The sequence below is a fragment of the Muntiacus reevesi genome, chromosome 14 (genome assembly GCF_963930625.1).
Source record: "Muntiacus reevesi chromosome 14, mMunRee1.1, whole genome shotgun sequence".
NCBI classification, from domain to species: Eukaryota; Metazoa; Chordata; class Mammalia; order Artiodactyla; family Cervidae; genus Muntiacus; species Muntiacus reevesi.
Window position 1 is genome coordinate 53,780,842 of NC_089262.1, and position 21,597 is coordinate 53,802,438.

The following is a 21,597-nucleotide window of genomic DNA, read 5'->3' on the forward strand; positions in this document are numbered from 1 at the left end:
CTTAATGAGGGTGAAAGAAGAGAAGTGAAAACTCAACATTCAAAAAATTAAGATCATGACTTCATGGCAAACAGGTTGGAAAAAATGGAAACAATGATGGATTTTGTTTTCTTGGGCTCCAAAATCACTGCGGATGGTGATTGCAGCCATGAAATTAAAAGATGCTTGCTCCTCAGAAGGAAAGCCCTGACAAACCTAGACAGCATATTAAAAATCAGAGATATCACTTTGCTGACAAAGGTCCATATAGTCAAAATTACAGTTTTTCCAGCAGTCATGTATGGATGTGAGACCTGGACCATAAAAGGCTGAGCGCCAAAGAACTGATGCTTTCGAAATGTGGTGTTGTAGAAACTCTTGAAAGGCCCCTGGAAAGCAGGAGATCAAACCAGTCAGTCTTAAAGGAAATCAACCTTGAATATTCATTGGAAGGGCTGAAGATGAAGCTCCAATACTTTGGCCCCCTCATTGGAAAAGACCCTGATGCTGGGAAAGATTGAGGGCAAAAGGAGACAGGAGTGGCAGAGAATTAGATGGTTAGATAACATCACTTATTCAATGGACATGAGTTTGGGCCAACTCTAGGAGGTAGTGAAAGACAGGGAAGCCTGGCGTGCTGCAGTCCATGGGATAGCAAAGAGTCTGACATGACTTAGCGATTAAAGAATAACACTGGGATTCCATTTGGTGATCATGAAATAAATATGGTCCCTTCTTTGTGTGTGTGTTAGTTGCTTGGTTGTGACCAACTCTTTGTGATCCCATAGACGGTAGTGCATCAGGTCCTTCTGTTCATGGAATTCTCCAGGAAAGAATACACGAGTGGGTAGCCACTCCCTTCTCCAGGGGATCGTCCCAATCCAGGGATCGAACCTGGGTCTCCAGCATTGCTGGAGGATTCTTTACCGCTGAGCCACCAAGGAAGCCCTACTATACTGGAGTGGGCAGCCATTCCCTTCTCCAGGGGATCTTCTTCACCCGGGGATCGAACCTGGGCCTGCCGCACTGCAGGCAGATTCTTTACCATCTGAGCCAGAAAGCTGATGCTAATAATGAAGCTTCACCAACTACTCTCCGTCCTGGAGGGTATTATATGCTACTTCCTCCCCTTTCTCCCAGAGTGGATTTATCCCTGGTCTTCTGATTGAAAAATCACCTCTAGAATAAACCACTATTCATGATGGGAGTGTAGTTTATCCTTTAAGATTGATGTGATAAAGGACAAAAAGATCAAGAACCAACAGACTGAATGATATCTAAGGTAGGAGAGCAGGACATAGCAATGAAAATACTATAGGACAAATAGACAAGAAACCTGGATCACGGCAAGAAATGTTGGCTCTATCGTGACCAGCGAATGACTTTGGAAAGTCACCTGTTTTCATTTTTCTACAAAACTAGGGTTTTAAATTATTTGTTCTAAAGATTCTTCCTAATTCTAAACTCTTGTGCATTTGTCTTTTTAAAAATAGGGCAGTATAGGTGAAAGGGGTAGAAAGTATCCTTGTGGAATTAAGGCTGTTAGGCTTTCTCTCCTAGAATCTTCTGCTGTGCTCCTATGTGGCTTGGCTACTCTCCATTTTGATGCAGCTGTCTTTCTGGAATATCTCCTTACCAGCATGCTACAAATTTCCCTTCTTATTTTTTCTATTCCCTACATTCCTGTCTTCCTTTATTTAGTGTATTCCCTTACATTGGTAGAACACTTATTCCAGAGGTTTTCTGAGAAAGAGTGAGAAGTAAATTGTTTTTTCAGACTTGAATGTCTGACAATGTCTTTACTGTACTTTCATATTTGATTAATAATTTGGTTGGGTATATTATCCTAACTTGGATATAACTTTTCTCCAACAATTGAAAGCATGATCCACATTCTACTAGCCTCCAATATTGGTTTAGAGATGTACACTATTCTGACTCCTGATTCTTCACCTATGACCTGCCTTATTCTCAACTCTGAATGATCTGAATTACATCTTTCAGTTTCTATCGTACATTAAGTTTCATTATAGTGTCCTTTGTGTGGGATATTTTTAACACTGTGCCTGGTACTTGTTAAACCTTTTCATCTGGAAATTATTTCTTCTCTTTCTGGGATTCATTTGAATGAAGTATTTTCTAGAATGACCCTTCAATTGTTCTATCTTTTTTCTCTCACTTTGCTCTTGTTTTTTTCAACTTTACCTTCCAACTCTATCGAGTTTTCCATATCTGCTTCATTTTTAATTTTCAAAAGCCCCTTTGTTGGTTTTATTTATATTCATGCGTGCTAGATCTTCTCTTTCTATGAAACTAAATATTTATTATTTCTGCTAAGTTTTCTCCCTCTACAGACTATGAATTTCTCGAGTTGATTTTTTGTTTGTGTTTTGAAATCTATATTTCATGTGAAAATCCTTCTGCAGAAATTTAGCACTCCTCACTGTCTAAAAAGCTTTTAGCAAGCGAAACTTAGAAGTGCAGACTTCACCGGCCAACTGGTGAGATCTTGTCTTTGAAGGATCCCTAATGTCAATATCCTTATTTCTTTCTTCTTAGGCTGGTCAGATTTCTCAGGGATGTATCTTCAGATCTTCTGCCTGAGTGATATATGTCTGGGAACCAATAGGTGAAGATGGCTAGAAGGCTCTCACCATTCTGTATCTAACCTTTAACTTAAATATCTTCATTTGTGTTTGGTGTGTCCCAGTTTAAAGACTGTTGATCTGACCCTGTCTAGAAAATAAACCTGTGGCAGTCTGCTGAGACGACAGGGCTTCACAGAGTAGGAAAAGGGAATGAAGCATTAACTACTTCATGCTTTTAAGCAATCCCTGTTTTTAGTCTTACATTCTCACTTTCAGAGGTACCCAAGGATACTCATTATCAAGACCTCAGGGGGTTTTAGAGTATATACTCAGGTTATTTCTCAGCTTTTCACACTGTTAAAAGGGTTGAGCTCTCTTAAAGTGTGAGTCCACTAGCACTAACCCAAACTTTCTGACTCTTGTTTTCTTTGTCCTTGTGAATTTAGGTCTTTAAGAAATTCTTTTACTATTATTTTAGTGTTGTTTCAGTAGGGAGCAAAAGAAAAAATATATATATTCAAGCAGCTATCCCTGAAGTTATATTGACTCATATTTCCTGTTACTCTCGCCTGTTTTCTTTGGGATACCACCCTTCTTCTGCCTTCTCAGCTTGTCCTAGTACCCTGGCATTTGACTTTTTCCACTTACCTTCACTGGACATTATATGGAAAGGTTAAAAAAATTTAAGGTGTTTATTGTTCTCTTATGATCAAAAACAAGTTTAACCATTTTGTATCTGTCTCACTCCATGCCTAAACCCATATTCAAATAAGCTGCATTTTGCTTCACTGTGACAACTGCCAATATGGCATTTTGTAGTTTACAAATTATTTTCACATATGGCATCACATTTTTTTTTTTTTTTTTTATGGCATCACATTTTATCCTTAAAAACCCCACTGCAAAGAAAGGTCATTTTATACACAAGATGGAAAACAAATGGTTAAACAGTTGGTCTGAAATTTGTTCTCTTTTGCAGGGGAAAGGAGGATGCCTCAGGAAAGAAAAAAGGTAATATGGTCAAATTTCTTTATAAACATGCTAATGACAGATTTCCTGGAAATAAATTACTAGTATTTGCTAGCCAGAGAATCCTTTTTTGGGGGTGGGGAGGAGGTGGTATATGGCTAAAAGAAATTTTTTTCCTCACAGTTCTGAAAGTTAGAAGTCCATGATCAAGCTGTTGGCAGAAGAATCCTTATTTATACACTGCTTATAGCTGAATGTACTTGGTTGGTCTAGGACTGCTTATGGTAAATAATCCTGGAATCTAGGGATTTATGGGCATAAATCCATAATCCCTGGGAAATGTAACTATCTGGGCACAAAATTAAGGTGTTTCATGACCAAAATGACTTTCTTTTCTGTAAGTAATGTCAAAACCTTTTACGCTAACTGTGGCCAGAGTGGGAACCTGGGAGGTTGTACTGCAGTCCCAGGACTCTTGCTGCTTTGCTATGCCACATGGTCATCTCATACATGAAGTTACAGCTGACCCTTGAATGGCAGAGGGGTTAGGAAATAAATTTTGTGAGGAAATAAATTCTCTGTAATTTTGCAGTCCAAAATCCAAGTATAATTTATAGTTGGCTTTCCACATACACAGTTTCTCCATATGCATGGTTCTGAATCTGTGAATTCCATCAACTGCAGCTTGTTTATTATTCTAGTATGTAACGCTGAAAAAGTTTATATGAAAGTCAACCCATGCAATTCAAATCCATGTTGTTCAAGGGTCAACTAAAGCTTGATACTGCTAAGATCTCTGATTTTAATGAGTGTGATTTGATGATCCAATCCTTTAGACTCTTTGTACCATGTGATACATTCCAGTGAGATGGAAAAACAAAACGAAACACAGTAAAACCTGGGTTGCAGAATCAGAAACACACTTGCCTGCAGGTTCTATCACTGACCAACTGTTTGACTTTGGGCAAGTTACAACGTTCAAGCCTATTTCCTTACCTATGCAATATTTCTTACATAAGATGCAAACTATCTTAATGACAAATACAATAGAACAATAGATAAAGATGACATAATACAGCAGGACATTTAGAAACAACCTTAAACGTTGGAGGGAAAAAAAAGTATTGCTTACTTTTTTCTTGTAATGCCTGCAGTTTATTCAGCTCCTCATTCTCTTCATCACTCTCTTCACTGCTTGTGCTGCTGACATCCAAAACTATATCCCTTTTGGGATCTACTCGGAGAAAATTGCGGCATTCAAAAGTCAGGTGACCAGCTAAGTAAAACAAAGAAATATGAATGACAAAATTACAGAAACATTACATATTTTTTGCTTTGTTTGTCCACTAAGCAACAATTACAATTTAATAAAATAATATTTAGTTTAAACTTTTATTCAGTGAGTGGTCATCTGCTTTACCTGAATGAAAAAGAACTTTTTTTTAACAGGGCTTCTATTCAATAAATATTTTTTTTTTTGTTACATCTTATGGATTTTAGAATATTGAATTAATGTAAATATTCTCAACTTTGGATTTTATACTCAATTTCTTTCCCCTATATTTAATTCCTTTCCCCTACCTTTTTGCTTCTCATCTTACTATTACATTACTTACTATTACATGTTTCATTACACAGTTTTCACCTAACTAAAGGTGTCATAATAACATAATTGAACATGTTGTTCGAAAGAATACTTATGATTTTAATTCTAACAATAATATTCAGTCCTTAAAGATTCTCCCTATAAGAAAATTACAACAGTTATCTACTTATTGCATGATGTAATTAAAAAATCAAATATTATAAACCCTAGGAAATGAAACAATATCACTAATATCTAAGTACCTATTACCTGCATGTTAACATTTTGCTTTATTCACTTACAATTTTTTTTAAGTGAAAGGTTTGCACACATGCACACACACATACACAAAGTTGGAGAGCTTGCACCATGCCTTGGAACCCTGCCCCAAACCCATTCCATTTTCTTTGTCTTCAGAAGTTGGTTACACTGAAGTTGGTGTCTATATTTTCAGAACATATTATATTATTATTTTTTAACATAAATTCAATTATACTTACCTATCATTCTGTAACTGTTTCTGCCATTTAATACTATGTTTTGTGATCCATCTATGCTAACATAAGTAGGTGTAATTATCTCATTTTATCTGATGAATAATGTTCCATTGTATAAACATGTTTACCCTTTCTACTATTGATAGGATCTTAGGTTGCTTCCAGCATTTTGCTATTTTAAATAATGCTGAAATGTGTAATTAAACATGTGCACATATGCCACGGCCTCTCTAAGGTGGTACCTTAGAAATTTTTTTGACTAGGACTCACTAATGATAAAAAATAAAAACGCAATCAAATGTATTAATATATATGTTCATATGCAAATACACACTAACTCACAAAAATTAAAACAAAAATTACATGAAGCATTATGACATTTTATATTAAAAAATATGAATGCTGATATAAACCACATAATTTATTTCACAACCCACTATCGATTCACTACAACTCTGTTCTAGGATTTATTCCTAGTTCTCTCTTACTCAAGGATAAAATCTTTCAGAAGTCCTAGACTCATATGAGAGCATCTCCTAGGAAAGTACCAATCTTGGGCCGGGTCCTGAGCCTTGCCTTATTTCCTGAACTCAGTCAATACACGAAAAAAGAAGTTCAAGAACCCTGGGTCCAGCAAATACCCTCAACACCTCCTAGACTTTCTGCTCTCCTTTGGTTGCTAGTCTCTAAGTATTCATGAATTCTGTATTTTCTCCTAGCATACTAACATATCACTGCATATTTTATACTAGTTTCTTAGTTGTTTATAGAAGGGTCCAGCCTGCCATACTGCTGGAAACAAATTTTCTTGGTTGTGATTTCCTTCCAAATGAATCATTCAGAAATGTTCTTTTCAGTTTCCAAACATACGGAGCTTTCAGATTATGCTTTTGCTGATTTCTAAGTGTGTTACACTGTTATCAGCGAGTGTCTGTATGGTAAATCAGTGTTTTAGTGTTTGTATGGTATCAGTGTTTTAGTATTTGCTAAGATTTCTTTTGTGGCCTATCTTGTAGTAAATTTGGGGAAAAACTTGGAATGTATTTTAAAAGAATACATCACGATTTGTTGGAGAGAGGCTTTTATGTTTATTTCATTGTTCAAGCCTCCATCTTACATTTTTGTGTAATAATTTCTGATAGTATAATTTTTAAGTACCTTTATCATTATATATTTGTCCATTTTTCCTTGTAAGAGTTTTTGCCATACGTGTTTTGAGATTATATTAATAGGTATAGTCAGAATCATTATTTTATCTTCTTGGTTGATTAGAACTGCTCTTGCCTCAAAAGTCTAATATTATAATTGGTCTACTAGTTGCTCTTTTGGTTATTATTAGTTGAATCATATAAAATTACCATTTTCATGAGTAAAACTGTTGAATATCAACAATATTCAACCTAATATCTATCTGCTCTTTTTCCTCCATCCCTTTACTTTGAAATTTTATATGTAGTTTTCAGTTTTCTAAGTAGTTTCACTAATAATGGCATGTAGCTGGACTTACTTTTTTAAGTTAATTTGATAACAGACTAACTTTTCATATTAATTTCTTAGCTTAGGAAACTAGTTTCTGCCTCATTGGAGGCAGTGTAAATTCACTCCTCATACCTACAAGTGGTGTAAGCTTGGGCTGTCAATTCTGAATTACTCCTTTTCCTCTAATTATTGTTTTACAGGAAGTTGAACACAATAAGTGAAGAGGAACTAAAAGCCTCTTGATGAAAATGAAAGAGGAGAGTGAAAAAGTTGGCTTACAGCTCAACATTCAGAAAACTATGATCATGGCATCTGGTCCCATCACTTCATGGCAAATAGATGGGGAAACAGTGGAAACAGTGTCAGACTTTATTTTTGGGGGCTCCAAAATCACTGCAGATGGTGACTGCAGCCATGAAATTAAAAGACGCTTACTTCTTGAAAGGAAACTTATGACCAACCTAGATAGCATATTAAAAAGCAGAGACATTACTTTGCCAACAAAGGTCCGTCCAGTCAAGGCTACGGTTTTTCCAGTGGTCATGTATGGATGTGAGAGTTGGACTGTGAAGAAAGCTGAGCGCCGAAAAATTGATGCTTTTAAACTGTGGTGTTGAGGAAGACTCTTGAGAGTCCCTTGGACTGCAAGGAGATCCAACCAGTCCATCCTAAAGGAGATCAGTCCTGGGTGTTCATTGGGAGGACTGATGCTGAAGCTGAAACTCCAGTACTTTGGCCACCTCATGCGAAGAGTTGACTCAGTGGAAAAGACCCTGATGCTGGGAGGGATTGGGGGCAGGAGGAGAAGGGGACGACAGAGGATGAGATGGCTGGATGGCATCACCAACTGGATGGACATGAGTTTGAGTAAACTCCGGGAGTTGGTGATGGACAGGGAGGCCTGGCGTGCTGTGATTAATGGGGTCGCAGAGTTGGGCACGACTGAGCGACTGAACTGAACCGAACTGAACTGAAACACAGTAATCTTTCTCATCACTTCCCCTAGACAGTAAACGAAACTTCTGTAATTCCTGCTTCACTGCTTTTTTGAGCAGTCTGGCTTTAACCAAGAGCCTGCACGCCAGCCATGCTGCGACCCTGCAGGGGTCTAAAGCTTCCTTCTGTATCCCATAAAGTCCACCCAGGAGGCCTGTGAGCCTCACTGCTTTCAGCTGTCATCCCCTCCTTTGGCTGTGAGCTCCCTTTCCTTTCTAACATGTGCAATTTCCCTTTTATTCTTTTGAGCTAGGTTATTTTTATTTTTGTTGTTACTCTATTTTTCTCCAGTATCTCTCTGTGTTTGGAGCCAAACAGAGGACTTTCTATGTTGGTTTAGCTTGCCATTTTGATCAGAATTTCTGATGGTACAATTTTTCTTTTACTTAAACTAGCTTGGCGTCCAAACACCTTATACTGTCATTATTATTTAATATAAATAAACTACTCAAATAATAACCACACTGGTAGCAGTCTTTGTCTCATATCCTTTTTAGCCTTTGCTTTAATGAAACTGACCCTAAACTGATAATAAGACACATTGCTTATGAAGCTACAAAAAAATTTTCTTTTTTTTTTCAATTGGGGAACATAAGTGAGCAAACTTAGGAAATTACTCCAAAATATTGTTCTTGTGAGTTCTTTTCTAAATAGACTCTCATGAGCAGAAAAATCTTAGATGATCAGAAAATTAAATTTTGACCACAGATATGTACAAACATTTCAAAGTTATAACATTTCAGTAGCTGATTGCAAAAAGTAATGGGGCTTATTGAGTAATAGAAAAACAGACCCCTAAATTTATACAAAAATACAAGAGGCCCTGAAGAGCCAAAAAATTCTGAAAAAGAATAGATGTGGAAGACTCATATTTCCTGATTTCAAAACAGCACAAAGCTACAGAAATCAAACAGGGTGATACAGTCAGTCATAAGGAGAGTCACATAAACCAGTGAAATAGTCCAGACATAAACCCACAAGTATATAGCCAATTGCTTTTTGACAAATTTGTTAAGTCTATTCAATGGGGAAAGAATAGTCTCTTCAAGACAGTGCTAGGAGAACAGGATTTCCACATGCAAATTAACGAAGTTGAATTCCTCACCTCACATCATATGCAAAAACTGACTCATAATGGATCGAAGACCATTACAACATAAGAACTAAAAGCATAAAAGTCTTAGAAGAAAGCACGGGGTAAGTCTTCTTTAACTTGGATTTGGCAATGGATTCTTACATGTAAAACACTAACAGCAAAACAACAAAAGATAAAACTGGTAAGTTGAATTTCATCAAAATTTAAAACATTTGTGTAAAGAAATTATGAAAGTGAAAAGACAACCTACAGAATGGAAGAGAAGATTTGCAAATTATATATTTGATAGGGTTTAGCATTTAGTATATATACAATTCCCACAACTCAAGAACAAAAAGACAACTCAAATAAAAAAAGGGCTAAGAAACTGAACAGACATTTCTCCAAAGAAGATAAACAAATGGCCAATAAGACCATGAAAAGATATACAACATAATTAGTCATTCGAGAAATGCAAATGAAAATCATAAGCTACCACATCTACTGAGATGGCTACAATTAAAAAAAATAGGAAAAAGGAAAATAAATATTGGCAAGAATTTTGAGAAACTGGAACTCTTATATTGATATATTTCTGGTGGGAATATAAAATGATGGCGCTGCTGTGGAAAACTGGCAACTCCTCAAGCTCCACATATATGACCCAGTGCTCCACTCCTAGTTATATACCCCAGTGAATTGAAACAGGGATTCAAACAGATGTGTACACACTAATACTCATTGCTCATTGTTCACAATAGCCAAAAGGTAAAAATAACCCAAGTGTCTATCAACAGATAAATGAATTAAGAAAATGTGGTATAGCTAGACAATGAAATATCATTCAGTCATAAGGAAGAATGAAGTTATGGTATGTGCTACAACATGAACGAACTTTAAATACATTAAGCTAAGTGAAATAAGTCAGACACAAAAGGACAAATACATAATTCCACTTACATGAAATATACAGAAAGACCAAATTCATAGAAATAGAAAGTAGATTAGAGGTTACCAGAGTCTGGAAGAAGGGAGGAGTGGGGAGTTAGTGCTTAATGTTTATAGAGTTTCTGTTTGGTATGATGAAAATGCTTTGTAACTGAGAGTGATGGTTGTACAATACTGGGAATGTAATTAACGCCACTGCATTGTATACTTAAAAGAAGTTAAAATGGCAAATTATGTTATATGTATTTTACCACAATTTTTTTGAATGAGGAAAAAAATACCATGGCATAGCATAAAGTCTTACGAATAACCAGAATTCAATTCCCAGTTTTCAGAGTAATCCTGAAATATATATATATATATTTATAAATATATATAATTTATACATTATATAAAAATATAAATATATATAAATTTATATATATACATATCTATATAATTAACAACAGAGTAATTCTCTTGATTTTTGAAAAATAACTATGGCAAGGCATAGATCTAGAATTTGCATTAGCTGATTTAAACTTGACAACAAGTCTATGGAAATAAGTACTATAATCTCATTTTACAGACAGGAAACTGAATCACAGGGTGGTTAAGTAACTTGCCCCAAGTCACACAACTAGTTATTGCCCGCTGTGTAAAAGTTATATCTAGGTGGCAGACCAATGGTTCTGAATATTCCTAAAAATGTGTGTGTGCTCAACTGCTAAGCTACCTCTGATTCTTTGTGACCCCATGGACTATGACCTGCCTGGTTCCTCTGTCCATGGGATTTTTCAGGCAAGAATACTGGAGTGGGTTGCCATTTCCTTCTCTAGGTGATCTTCCTGACCTGGGCATATAACTTGTATCTCCTGCATTGCAGGCAGATTCTTTACCACCTAGCCACCTCTTGGGGACTATGAAATCTACCTACCTCACAGGGTTGTTTTAGCAATGAAATGCAATGAATTTAACCAAGCTCTGTCTCTATCTTAGGTCCTGAGTTTTGAGAACATAAGAACTACATTATAAACTTCTGAATTCTTTTTTTTTTTTAACTTCCAAATTCTTTTTTAAATTTTTTTTTGTTTTGTTTTCTGGGGTAATTTATTTTAAAATATACACAGATATAGAAATAAATGTGGCTTACATTCTATGAGAAGAAAGATACATATTGAGAGTGGGTGAGCAAGAGTCCTTTGGAGTTTTTACTGTTACATAAAAACTGATTGTAATTTATGTTTGACCAGGGCTTTGCAGCATCTGTGAATTTAAAAATGTTTGTTTTCTAAGAGCATATATCATAACTTCTTTTAGGCAAGCTAGCTACTATATGATTTTGTTTAAATACATAGTTTTGTTGTCTTTCTCTTTTTATGACTTAAAATGGTAATATTTAGTTTTAGTCTTAATCATAACCTCTTTACAATTTAGATAACAATAAAAACCAATCTTATCAAAAGGGAAAGGTCAATGAAAAATGATAGTTCTTAGTAAGCTATTTCTGTCTCCTATAAAGTTCTTCCCCCAGTGGTTCTTGCATATTACCTATAAAAAGGAGGAATTTCTCACTGTAGAAAAAAACACCTTGAAATAAACTAGTCATCAAAAAGTGCTATGTTAAGTGAAAAAGCAGAGCACATTATAAATACATTATATATTGTGCTTGTGTACTGAGGGAAGAGAGAATTGGGATCATACTATAGGCTTAGAAAAAGGACACAAAGGCACTCAGACAGTGGGAATATGGGTAGCTTAGTAGGCTTCATCTCTTCTTTATTTTCTGAGTTTCACTTCCTGGTTCGACAGACACATTTATAGAAGATCTACAGGATATGACTGTAGAAAATCCTCGAGGTGTGGAGATTACCCAACAGTTATGAGAATAATCGGAGAATTCCTTGGGATTGTCGGAGTCGGGGGGCGGGGTGGGGGAACCTCCCCTCCGTTGCTGGCGTGACTCTTCCCTACACCTCCCCGCTTCCCCAAGCCCCAGTCCTCGCCTTCAGCCAGTCTTGGGGGGGCAGCGGTCAGCGTTCCACCTCGGCCCAGGGACCCGCGATGTGAGGAGGGGCCGCTGCCGTCTCCCTCCCAAGGCCGCAGGGTTGGCTGGAGGGATGCCAGCCCGGCCGGCTTGGACGGCGGGCTAAACTTCTGAATTCTTAAACCCAGTTAATCCCCCCAAACTTCACATCCCTATCATTTCTATTCCTACCCAAAAGTGTAGGGATCTGTATTCATGTAACTTCCCTGAAGTCTCATCCATACATTGCTCTTTCTGTTTGTCTGACTTAACTAACCATCACCCCTGTATCTCCCAATCGTTTTATGACAGCTGCTGAAACACGCAATCCCTTCTGGACAAACTGTGCTCAGAAAGCTCCCTCTACCACTTTTTAAAGGGATGGCTGGCTCTTCCCTGAAGATGCCTCTCTACAGCTTACCTCAGTATTATTAGCATGTCCCCCGCTTCTTATCACCGCTTCCAAGGAGCAGTCCCCTAGGCTCCCCTTTGGGCTTCCCTGGTGGCTCAGGTGATAAAGAATCTGCCTGCAATGTGGGAGACTCAGGTTCGATTCCTAGGTCGGGAAGATCCCCTGGAGAACTCCTGTATTCTTGCCTGGAGAACTCCATGGACAGAGGAGTCTGAGCGGGCTACAGTCCACGGGGTCGCAGAGTCAGACATGACTGAGCGACTAACATATGCTCCCGCTCAGCCCTCTGTGGCTGTACAACACCCCCATCCACGAAAACTGCCGGAACCTGGCTCAGACTAGCTCTCTACTTTAAGCTTTCCTCCAAGTCTTAAGTTAAAAGAAGGCCAAGTAGACACACTGATGTTAGTAGACAGACTGGGAAATCCATTCTAGATTTTGAAGTGAAAATAGCATTTATATATATATAGAACTTCCTTAAGTCTTTTTTAATGTAAAACTTCAAACAAGCTTTATCATTAAGTGCATCACACATAGAGAAGACTAGAGAAGAGTATATAAAATGAATACCTACAGTTGAAAGAGAATAAAGTAAATAGCTGCATCTCTCACATGAGGGAACAGACTGTTACCAGAACCTTGACTAATTCTCTGTGTGCCTTTCCCCCACAAACCATGTGCAGACCCCTCTACCCTCTCCTCATAACCACTAGCCTCGCTTAGGTATGTCTTCTCTGCGTTTCACTGTGGGCTTACTCCTTATGCCACAGCTTTTCACTGTGGGCACTCCTAAACTTAAATCTTAAATAAAGAAATGAAATTAACAAGGACTGAAAGACATAAAGTATAAATAAATATAAGCAAATTTAAAAAACAGAAAAGACTTCATTGTACTCATTTCTTGCATGCGAGCACATTCATCAGGAGTTTTTATTTATATGAAGGATATGTATACTTACATGCCCACTTTTGCTAGTTAGGAAGCTTCAACTGAGCCAGGTTTCAGTTGTTGCTTGGAGGCATGTGACTTGGTTCTCCCAGCAAGCTTTTATTCTTAGCCCTTCTCTTGGAGATTCATACCCCAAGTACTCTCTTAATGCATGATTTAAAAAATAAAAATTTTTTTCCATACAAGAATATCTTTATTCCGTTACAAAATAACTCTGCTATGAAGCAGAGTATCAACAACAATCCAGGTTCATTTGCATTTTCTCCAAACAACTTAGAAAACAGTGTAATTCCACTGCTAGAGCTGTTATCAAGGCTTTAGGAATTGTCACATTTATGTAGAGAAATGATATTTGCTTACAGTCCATAAGTACAGATTTAAATTGCATAATTGCACATGCTGAAGTTTACTTTTCCATTCCATTTCATTAATCATAATGGAGCTGTTTAAATCAAGGTTTCACCAGACCAAATTCACCTTTATAAAGAGTTAATTCAATCAACAGGAAAACCTTTCATAAACAGCTTCCACTGCTCACCTCTTCACCTAGTATCTGCAGGGATAAGGAATAAAAGGTTAAGTATCTATATAGTTTTTTCTGGAATAGACTTTCTCCAAGCTCCTACATCTACTCCACTTGTACTTCATGACATCTTTGCTAGTCACCAGATACACAGCCACCTGTCACTGGGTCCACGGCAGGGAATAGAAGTGAGTATTTAGTGCTGACAGAGGGATTTCTGAATCTTCTGCAAACCCGAGCCAAATAACAGAGCTAAAGGACTATGCCCAAGGCCTGAAATCAGGATGCTAAACCACACTGTCCAAAGAGGCAGGGTCATTGCACGAAATGCTATTCTTTAATATACTCACGGTAGCCACATTTCTTACAGCCTGCTCGGACACTGTCCTTGTTGCAACCTGAAATACAATTAGATAACATTTTAGAAGACATATAGATAAGTAAAATTAACATTTCATCACATGGAAAAGCTGAGAAAACCACTTGCGAGAGAATTTATTTCTTAAAAAAACCAAATCCCCCATGACCTAGTTTAGAGTACTACTCAATTATTATAATTACTAGAAATCACTGGAAAAGCTAATTCATTCAAATTATTTCCTTGACAAATACTTACAGAAGATATTTTTCTCTAACACAAGAGAAATGCAGTATGATAGTCAAGAGTTTCAACATTTCAAGGATTCTCTAACACTGCAGAAGAAATTCCAGGGTACTTTGGCCTATCCCTCAAATACAAAGCAATTGACTAGATAGATATGTAAACATTCAGGTTAACAAATATTCTTCTGTTTACCCTTAAAAGAAAAAGAAATTCTAACTTTCTTAAAGGAACTGGTGAAATTTTAGAAAAATACTTTAATTGCTAGGTATTAGAAGGAACATCTCAAATCGGCACTCAAATTTTGACAAGAGAAAGGAAACTAGTCACAGACTCAGTTTGACCATGTTTATAAGTATTTACAGTATCTCTGTATAATTAGTGGTACCTACAATTAATGTTGAAGATACAAATAACAGATGAAATAACATTGATTTTTTACTGTGATAAAATACATACAAAAATTTATCATCTTAACCATGTCAAAGTGTACAATTCAGCAGCCTTAAGTACATTCACAATGTTATGCAACCATCACCACTACATGATTTCCAAAACTTCATTCGTATCATCTCAAACAGTAACTGTAACCAATAAACAATATAGTCCATCCCCCTCTCTCTTTAACCCCTGGTAATCTCTGTTCTGCTGTCTGTCTCTATGCATTTGCCTATTTTAGGTCTCTTATATAGGTGGAATCATACATTTATCCTTTTGCACTTGGCTTATTGTATCTAGAATTAAGGTTTCATGGTTCATCCATATGTAGCACAAAACAGAATAGCATCCCTTTTCATGACTGAATAATATTCCACTGTGTTTGTATATATACTTGAAACTGATTTTAACCTCCAGTAAGGGCTCCCATCAATCAATCAGAGGGCCAGTACAGTATTACTCTATTTACTTAATGAAGGGTGTTTCACTTCCAAATCCTTCAAATGGAGATATCCCAATTTAATACGGTACCTAGTGCAATATAATATATCTAATTTTTTTAAAAAAGATCTTTTTCAAACCATTTCAGTATTATAAAGTCAAATATTAATTTCCAATTAAAATATACATTACTGAGTTGTTCTAGTAAAAATACAGTCAGTTCTGCTACAATGCTTGATTTTAAACACATAAATTCTTTCCAATGCATCTAAGAGGGAACACTTTGAGTACAATGTGTCCATGAAATAGACTAGGTGAATACAAAAAACTGCATCCAGTTGATTGGAGCCTCAAAACACACATGGGCACATCTCAAAACATTTCTAGTGACCTCGGTTCACCCCATGTGTGCTGAGAGCACCATCCATACCTATCTGGTTTTGTATTATCACCTTCCTACTATTACTTTAGAACAACTCACAAGCTGCAACTCTTCTGAATTCCACTTCCACAGCAAACTTCAGGTCTTTCAGAAGGTATAATGCCCTACTTATTTCAGTATTTATGTATCTCTTAGCCAATTAACATGTGCAGATAGGTTCCTATGATTTTTTATGTAACAGTGATGAAATTTTTGAGTGTGGTGCCCCAACCTTATTTTTCTCCCCTGAAACCTGTGGGTTTTATTGCAGAGTGTAAAAACACATATGCTGCACTGTAGCAGAATTGTGAAATGAAATTGGGTTAATAATAAAATCAGGCTCTTTGTTATGAAATAACTGCATATTGAAAAAAAGGCTCAGAGAATCCAGGTCAATGTCAAGTTTGTTTCCATAGAAACCATAGACACTGAATAATACTGAACAAAACTGTGCTAAATGCCCCGTTATCTTTCTTACAGCAAACTCAAGACGCTGTAATGGACAGATTTGAAATCATCTCATCTCAGCACGTATTAGAAATTAACTCATCTTTGACGAAAGACATTGATAAAACTCATCATTCAAGTATCTCATATTTTTAGAATGAATAAAATATGAAACTTTTTCAGAGCAGTTCATCTTCTTTAATAAGGTTGTAATTCTTACACGAAAGGGAAGTATAATAAGAACTCTAAATAATTTCACATCAGCTATTTCCTCATCAGCCTTTGGTTAAATTAGGATTTCAAGCTTCATTTGTCTATAATTTTCGCGACTATCTGGCCAACTAAATGCTTCTACCTGGAACCTTGAATCTATCTTCCTGGAACCTCTTTCTTGAACCTGGAACCTATCTTCCCTTCCCTGCCTAAATTAACAAGCTAGTTTCTGCTGTCTGGAACAAGAACTCTGTTGATACACCAGTACTTGAGATCTGTGTCAAACTGAACAGCAGGATTGTAAGGGAGGCCCTGACTCTGACAAGTTTTCCATTTCCCCACTTAGGTTCCCATGCTGTTCTCTGCTCCACTCCTCTTCAAGTTTTGAGAATAATAAACCTGCCTCCCTCAAAATGTTTCTACAATCCAAAAGCCATTAAATAATCATGACCTAAAATCCCAAAGCCATCAAATAAAAACTCAGAAATCTGGCTACATAACAAAACCTGAATGGCAAAGACTACCAAAAGCAAACTCAAAATACACATAAAAAAATAGGAAAAAATATTTGCAATTCCTAGTACCAACAAAGGGCAGTTATCCCTACTCTATAAAACCCACCAAATCATTAAGACCAATTGCCACTAGGGAAAAAATGGGGCAAAGAAACGGAACACGACATTCACTGAAAAGGAAATAAAGACAACTCTGAAACATAGGGACAGATGCTCAGCCTTATTCATGATAAATGAAATGTACATTAAAATCTATCCTGGGATTCCATTTTCACTTATCTGGACAGCAGAAATTGAAAAGGTTGAAGACAGCGTGGCAGGGCATATACATATGTGTATCCCTGGTAGAAGTATAAACCAGTACCATCTCTATGGAAAGTAAGCAGACAAAATTATCAGAAGCACTCAAGTACACACTCCTTTGATACAGCACATCCACATTTGGGAACTAATCCTCAATTTACCTGCACAAATGCATACAGGTTTAGGTACAAAGTTATTCACTGCAGCATATTTCTAATAGTAAAAGAGTGGAAGTAATCTAGTCATCAATTATGGTATAAAAGAATAAGAATGATGTTTACTTAATGATACGCAATGATCTCTGAAAGAAAAAAGTAAACTATAGAATAGTGCTTATGGGACATTGCTATTTGTATAAAAGGAAGGAAAACCCCTGCACAGTTATATAATATACATTTTATATACATTACATTAATACATACAGACATGTAAAAAAAATCTCTGCAAGGCTATACATTGGTTACCTGAAGAAAGCAGTCCTGGCTCGAGGGGGAAAGGGTGAGAGACATGTCACTACAGACCTTTTATATCTCTAAAATTTAAAACATGTGAATGAGTTGCTTTCTCAAAAACCAAACCAAGAAACCTCCCTCAAACAAACCAAACCCAACACTAAGAAGGGTTGCTATTATGCAAGTATTTGTAGACAAAAGGCAATGACTGCACTTGTAAATTCTTCAGAGAAGCTACATTGCAGATTTTCAATAAAATTTCATTAACTGAAGATTTTAGGAGCAAATTGTAGAAGTCTTTACATCTTGCATTATTATGTTAACAGAGACTTCCTCTGAATCTAGAATTCTGCTGAGTTTGAGTGGGAGGAGTCCTTCCCCTCCCAGGGAACTTACAGGAGCAAAACATGCCAGATTTTCCAGATTTGGGCCATGCTACATTTTGTATACAACTTAGTGCCTAGCATGGTGTAGAGTGGCTAGGAGCTTCTCAACAAATTTTTGTTGCTTTGAGGTTATAAACCTAAGAAAATACTTCAACAGTTGGGAATCAGTAATTTCTACAGCTCCCAATCGCCAGCTATGAAACTATTGTCATTAGTCTATCTGAAACATGATAGGCTCTAGAAGAAAAGGAATTAAAGGACAAAAGAAAACAAAACAATGATTGCTGGGTAGGGGACAATGACTGAGACACAAGGAAACTTCCTGAGGTGATGGAAATATTCAAATTTTTTATGTACATGTGATTCTTCAAGTTGTAGAAAAGTTTTCCTGCCACCTACATCAATAACATACACTGCCACTTGTGTCAGGTAACTCTTCACCGGGAATGGTTAATTATTAACATGAACGTAAGAATGTGAATGATAAAAGCAGTTTCAAAAGAAAGAAAACTTCACTGAGGGGCTTCCCTGGTGGCTCAGTGGTAAAGAAGCTGCGTGCAGCGCAGGAGACGCGGGTTCAATCCCTGGGATGGGAAGATCCCCTGGAGAAAGAAATGGCAGGCCACTCCAGTATTCTTGCCCGAGAAATCCCACAGACAGAGGAATCTGGGGTCACCAGAGTCGGACACGATTTAGGGACTAAACCACAACTTCACTGAGTTTCAGTGTGTTAAAATGTCCTTTCCTTAACAACAACTCCGAGTCCATAATCTCACGAAGTAACAAGGTATACATTTTATTGCGTTACCTACACAATCGTTATAGACACTGCTGTGGAAAAGCAGCTAAAGCAGGTGACCATAAAATAGGTGAGGCTGATTATCGTTTGTGGAAACTAACCTTGATACGTTATAGTCATACTTTGTAATAATCACTAGCAGGCCCACCCAAAAAACGCCACGCTGTAGAAGGGGGCAGCAGAGGATGAGATGGCTTGACAGCATCACTGACTCAATGGACACGAATCTGAGCAAACTCCAGGAGACAGTGACGGACAGGGAAGTCTGGTGTGCTGCAGTCCAAGGGGTTGCAAAGAGTCAGACATGACTGAGCGACTGAACAACAACATCTGTATGAGTATTATACCTAAAAATAAAAGTGCATTCTTGTCCTTTTTGATGATCAGAATCGTTGCAGCCCTATTTTCGTGTAATACACTATCTGGATCAATCATCCAAGAAATTACCTTCACATTTTCTGTATTTTCTAATGGCACTGGCACTGTGCCTTTACAGTGCTGTTATGCTTATTATTTCAATTTTTTCCTGGGTTTAAGCAGTTTATCTATGTCTTACCATCTAACTTAATGGCACAATTTAAGATGATTACACTTTGAAGCATTATTTTGAATTGAAAGAAGGTTAACATATCTATAACTCTGGTCTAAGTCTAAGGGAACTTCAATAAGGATTTTTTTTTAAAAAATCACTTTTGTCCTCTTTCATAAGCAGTGCATTACATTTCATTACTTGACCTACGTTTTATGAGGACACAGGCTGTGACACTGTGTCCCCCACTGTGCCTATACCGCAAGGGTGCTCAAAACACTTGCTCAAATAATGAAACCAACAGTGGCAGCAGGTCAACTCAGGATGTAGCTGTGTGGGGCAAAGGCCACCAGGGCTGACTCAGCTTATCAGGATGCTGAGGCAATCTACTGTGAAGACTGAACTTTCTCCGCTGGCCCCTTACACGTTGATATTCTCCAAGCTCCAGCCACAGACCTTCCCTCCACACTCTACACATTCCACCTGGGCAAAGACTTCCATTCCCCTGGCCTATTATAAGTGTGTGGATGACACCAAATTGTTCTTTGATTTTGTTTTCCTTCCTAAGCTACAGATTTTCTCTCTTAAGGTCTATTAGATATTTCCATTCCATGACTACACCTCAACACAAGACCCAACTGAACACATCACTCGCCAAAAACTGCTGCTTCTTAGGTGTTGCCTGAAATAGCCCCACCCAACTGCCTAACAGTGAAACCCAGGTGTACCTCATTTCCAATCTTACTCACCTAGCATGAATCAATTAGTGATTTTACCACCAGAAATGTATCTCCAATCTATCTACTTCTCTCCTTTTTTACTGAGACCATCTGGTGAGGCATCATAACTTACCAGTACTCTGAACTGGTGACTCTGCCTCCAAACTAGCTCTCCTCCAATCTACTGTGCAGCCATAATGCGCTTGCCAAAGGTGAGTACGTTTAAAAATCCTTAAATCTCTTCCTGTGGTCCTGATGGAAACATCCAAATTCCTTCTCATGGCTTAAAATGTCCTCTATGAATGGGAAATTGCCTCGTAATTATACTAAAATATGGCAAAATGGATAAGCACACAGGGTCCTGAGGAACTGCACTGACCCATCACTTCCTAGCTGTCTCAATTTACTCACTTGACTTCTCTGTTCCTCAGCATTCTGAACTGCAGAATGGACATTGTGATACCTATCTCACAGTGTGGGGGCCTATGTTAAATAAGAGAAAAATACAATGCTTGAGACCGCGTCTGACACATCTGACATGCAGCAAATGCTTAGTAAATATTAGCTACTGTTGTTCTGTCTCCAGTTAATTTCTCGGTTCTCTCTGTTTGTACTCGGAGTTCCATCCAAAGGGCACATCTTTCCTTTCGTCTTCTCACACATTTCCTCTTCCTTTGCGTATCTGGTCCCTCCGGCTATAACTCCCCCTCCTACAATTCTTCAGGTCTCATCCTAAATGCCGCATCCTCTGGAAAGTCCTTCTGAACTCTCCAGTCTCCTATCAGATGCCCTTTCTATGTGCTCCTCAAGGCTGTGCATTTTCCCTGTCATACACCTGTCTGACTTTCTAGTACTTTCTTTTCACTGCTAAACTCTAAGTCCTATGCAAAGAGCAACTGTATTCCTGGGGCCTAGCACAGAGTCTAGCATGCAATATGCCTTTAATGAAAATTGCCAGGTCTATGAATAAGTGTATCTTTCATCTCCTACAAGATCTCAATGACCCAGATAACCATGATGGTGAGATCATTCACTTAGAGCCAGACATCCTGGAATGCAAAGTCAAGTGGGCCTTATGAAGCATCACTACAAACAAAGCTAGTGGAGGTGTTAGAATTCCAGTTGAGCTATTTCAAATCCTAAAAAATGATGCTGTTAAACTGTTGCACTCAATATGCCAGCAAATTTGGAAAATTCAGCAGTGGCCATGGGACTGAAAAGGTCAGTTTTCATTCCAATCCCCAAAAAAGGCAATGCCAAAGAATGTTCAAAATACCACACAATTGCACTGGTCTCACACACTAGCAAAGTAATGCTCAAAATTCTCC

At 37.5% G+C, this 21,597-nt stretch overlaps 1 protein-coding gene across 1 annotated transcript in view; it reads right to left on the reverse strand.

The window, feature by feature from the left end:
• SREK1IP1 (SREK1 interacting protein 1) overlaps positions 1–21,597 on the reverse strand; it is a 36,767-nt gene that overhangs the window by 12,933 nt on the left and 2,237 nt on the right. The window contains exons 2-3 of the mRNA XM_065905374.1: positions 14,356–14,403; positions 4,669–4,812 (exon numbers count right to left, since the gene is read on the reverse strand). Coding sequence (XP_065761446.1) covers positions 4,669–4,812; positions 14,356–14,403 — 192 coding nt within the window. The remainder of the gene's footprint in view (positions 1–4,668; positions 4,813–14,355; positions 14,404–21,597) is intronic.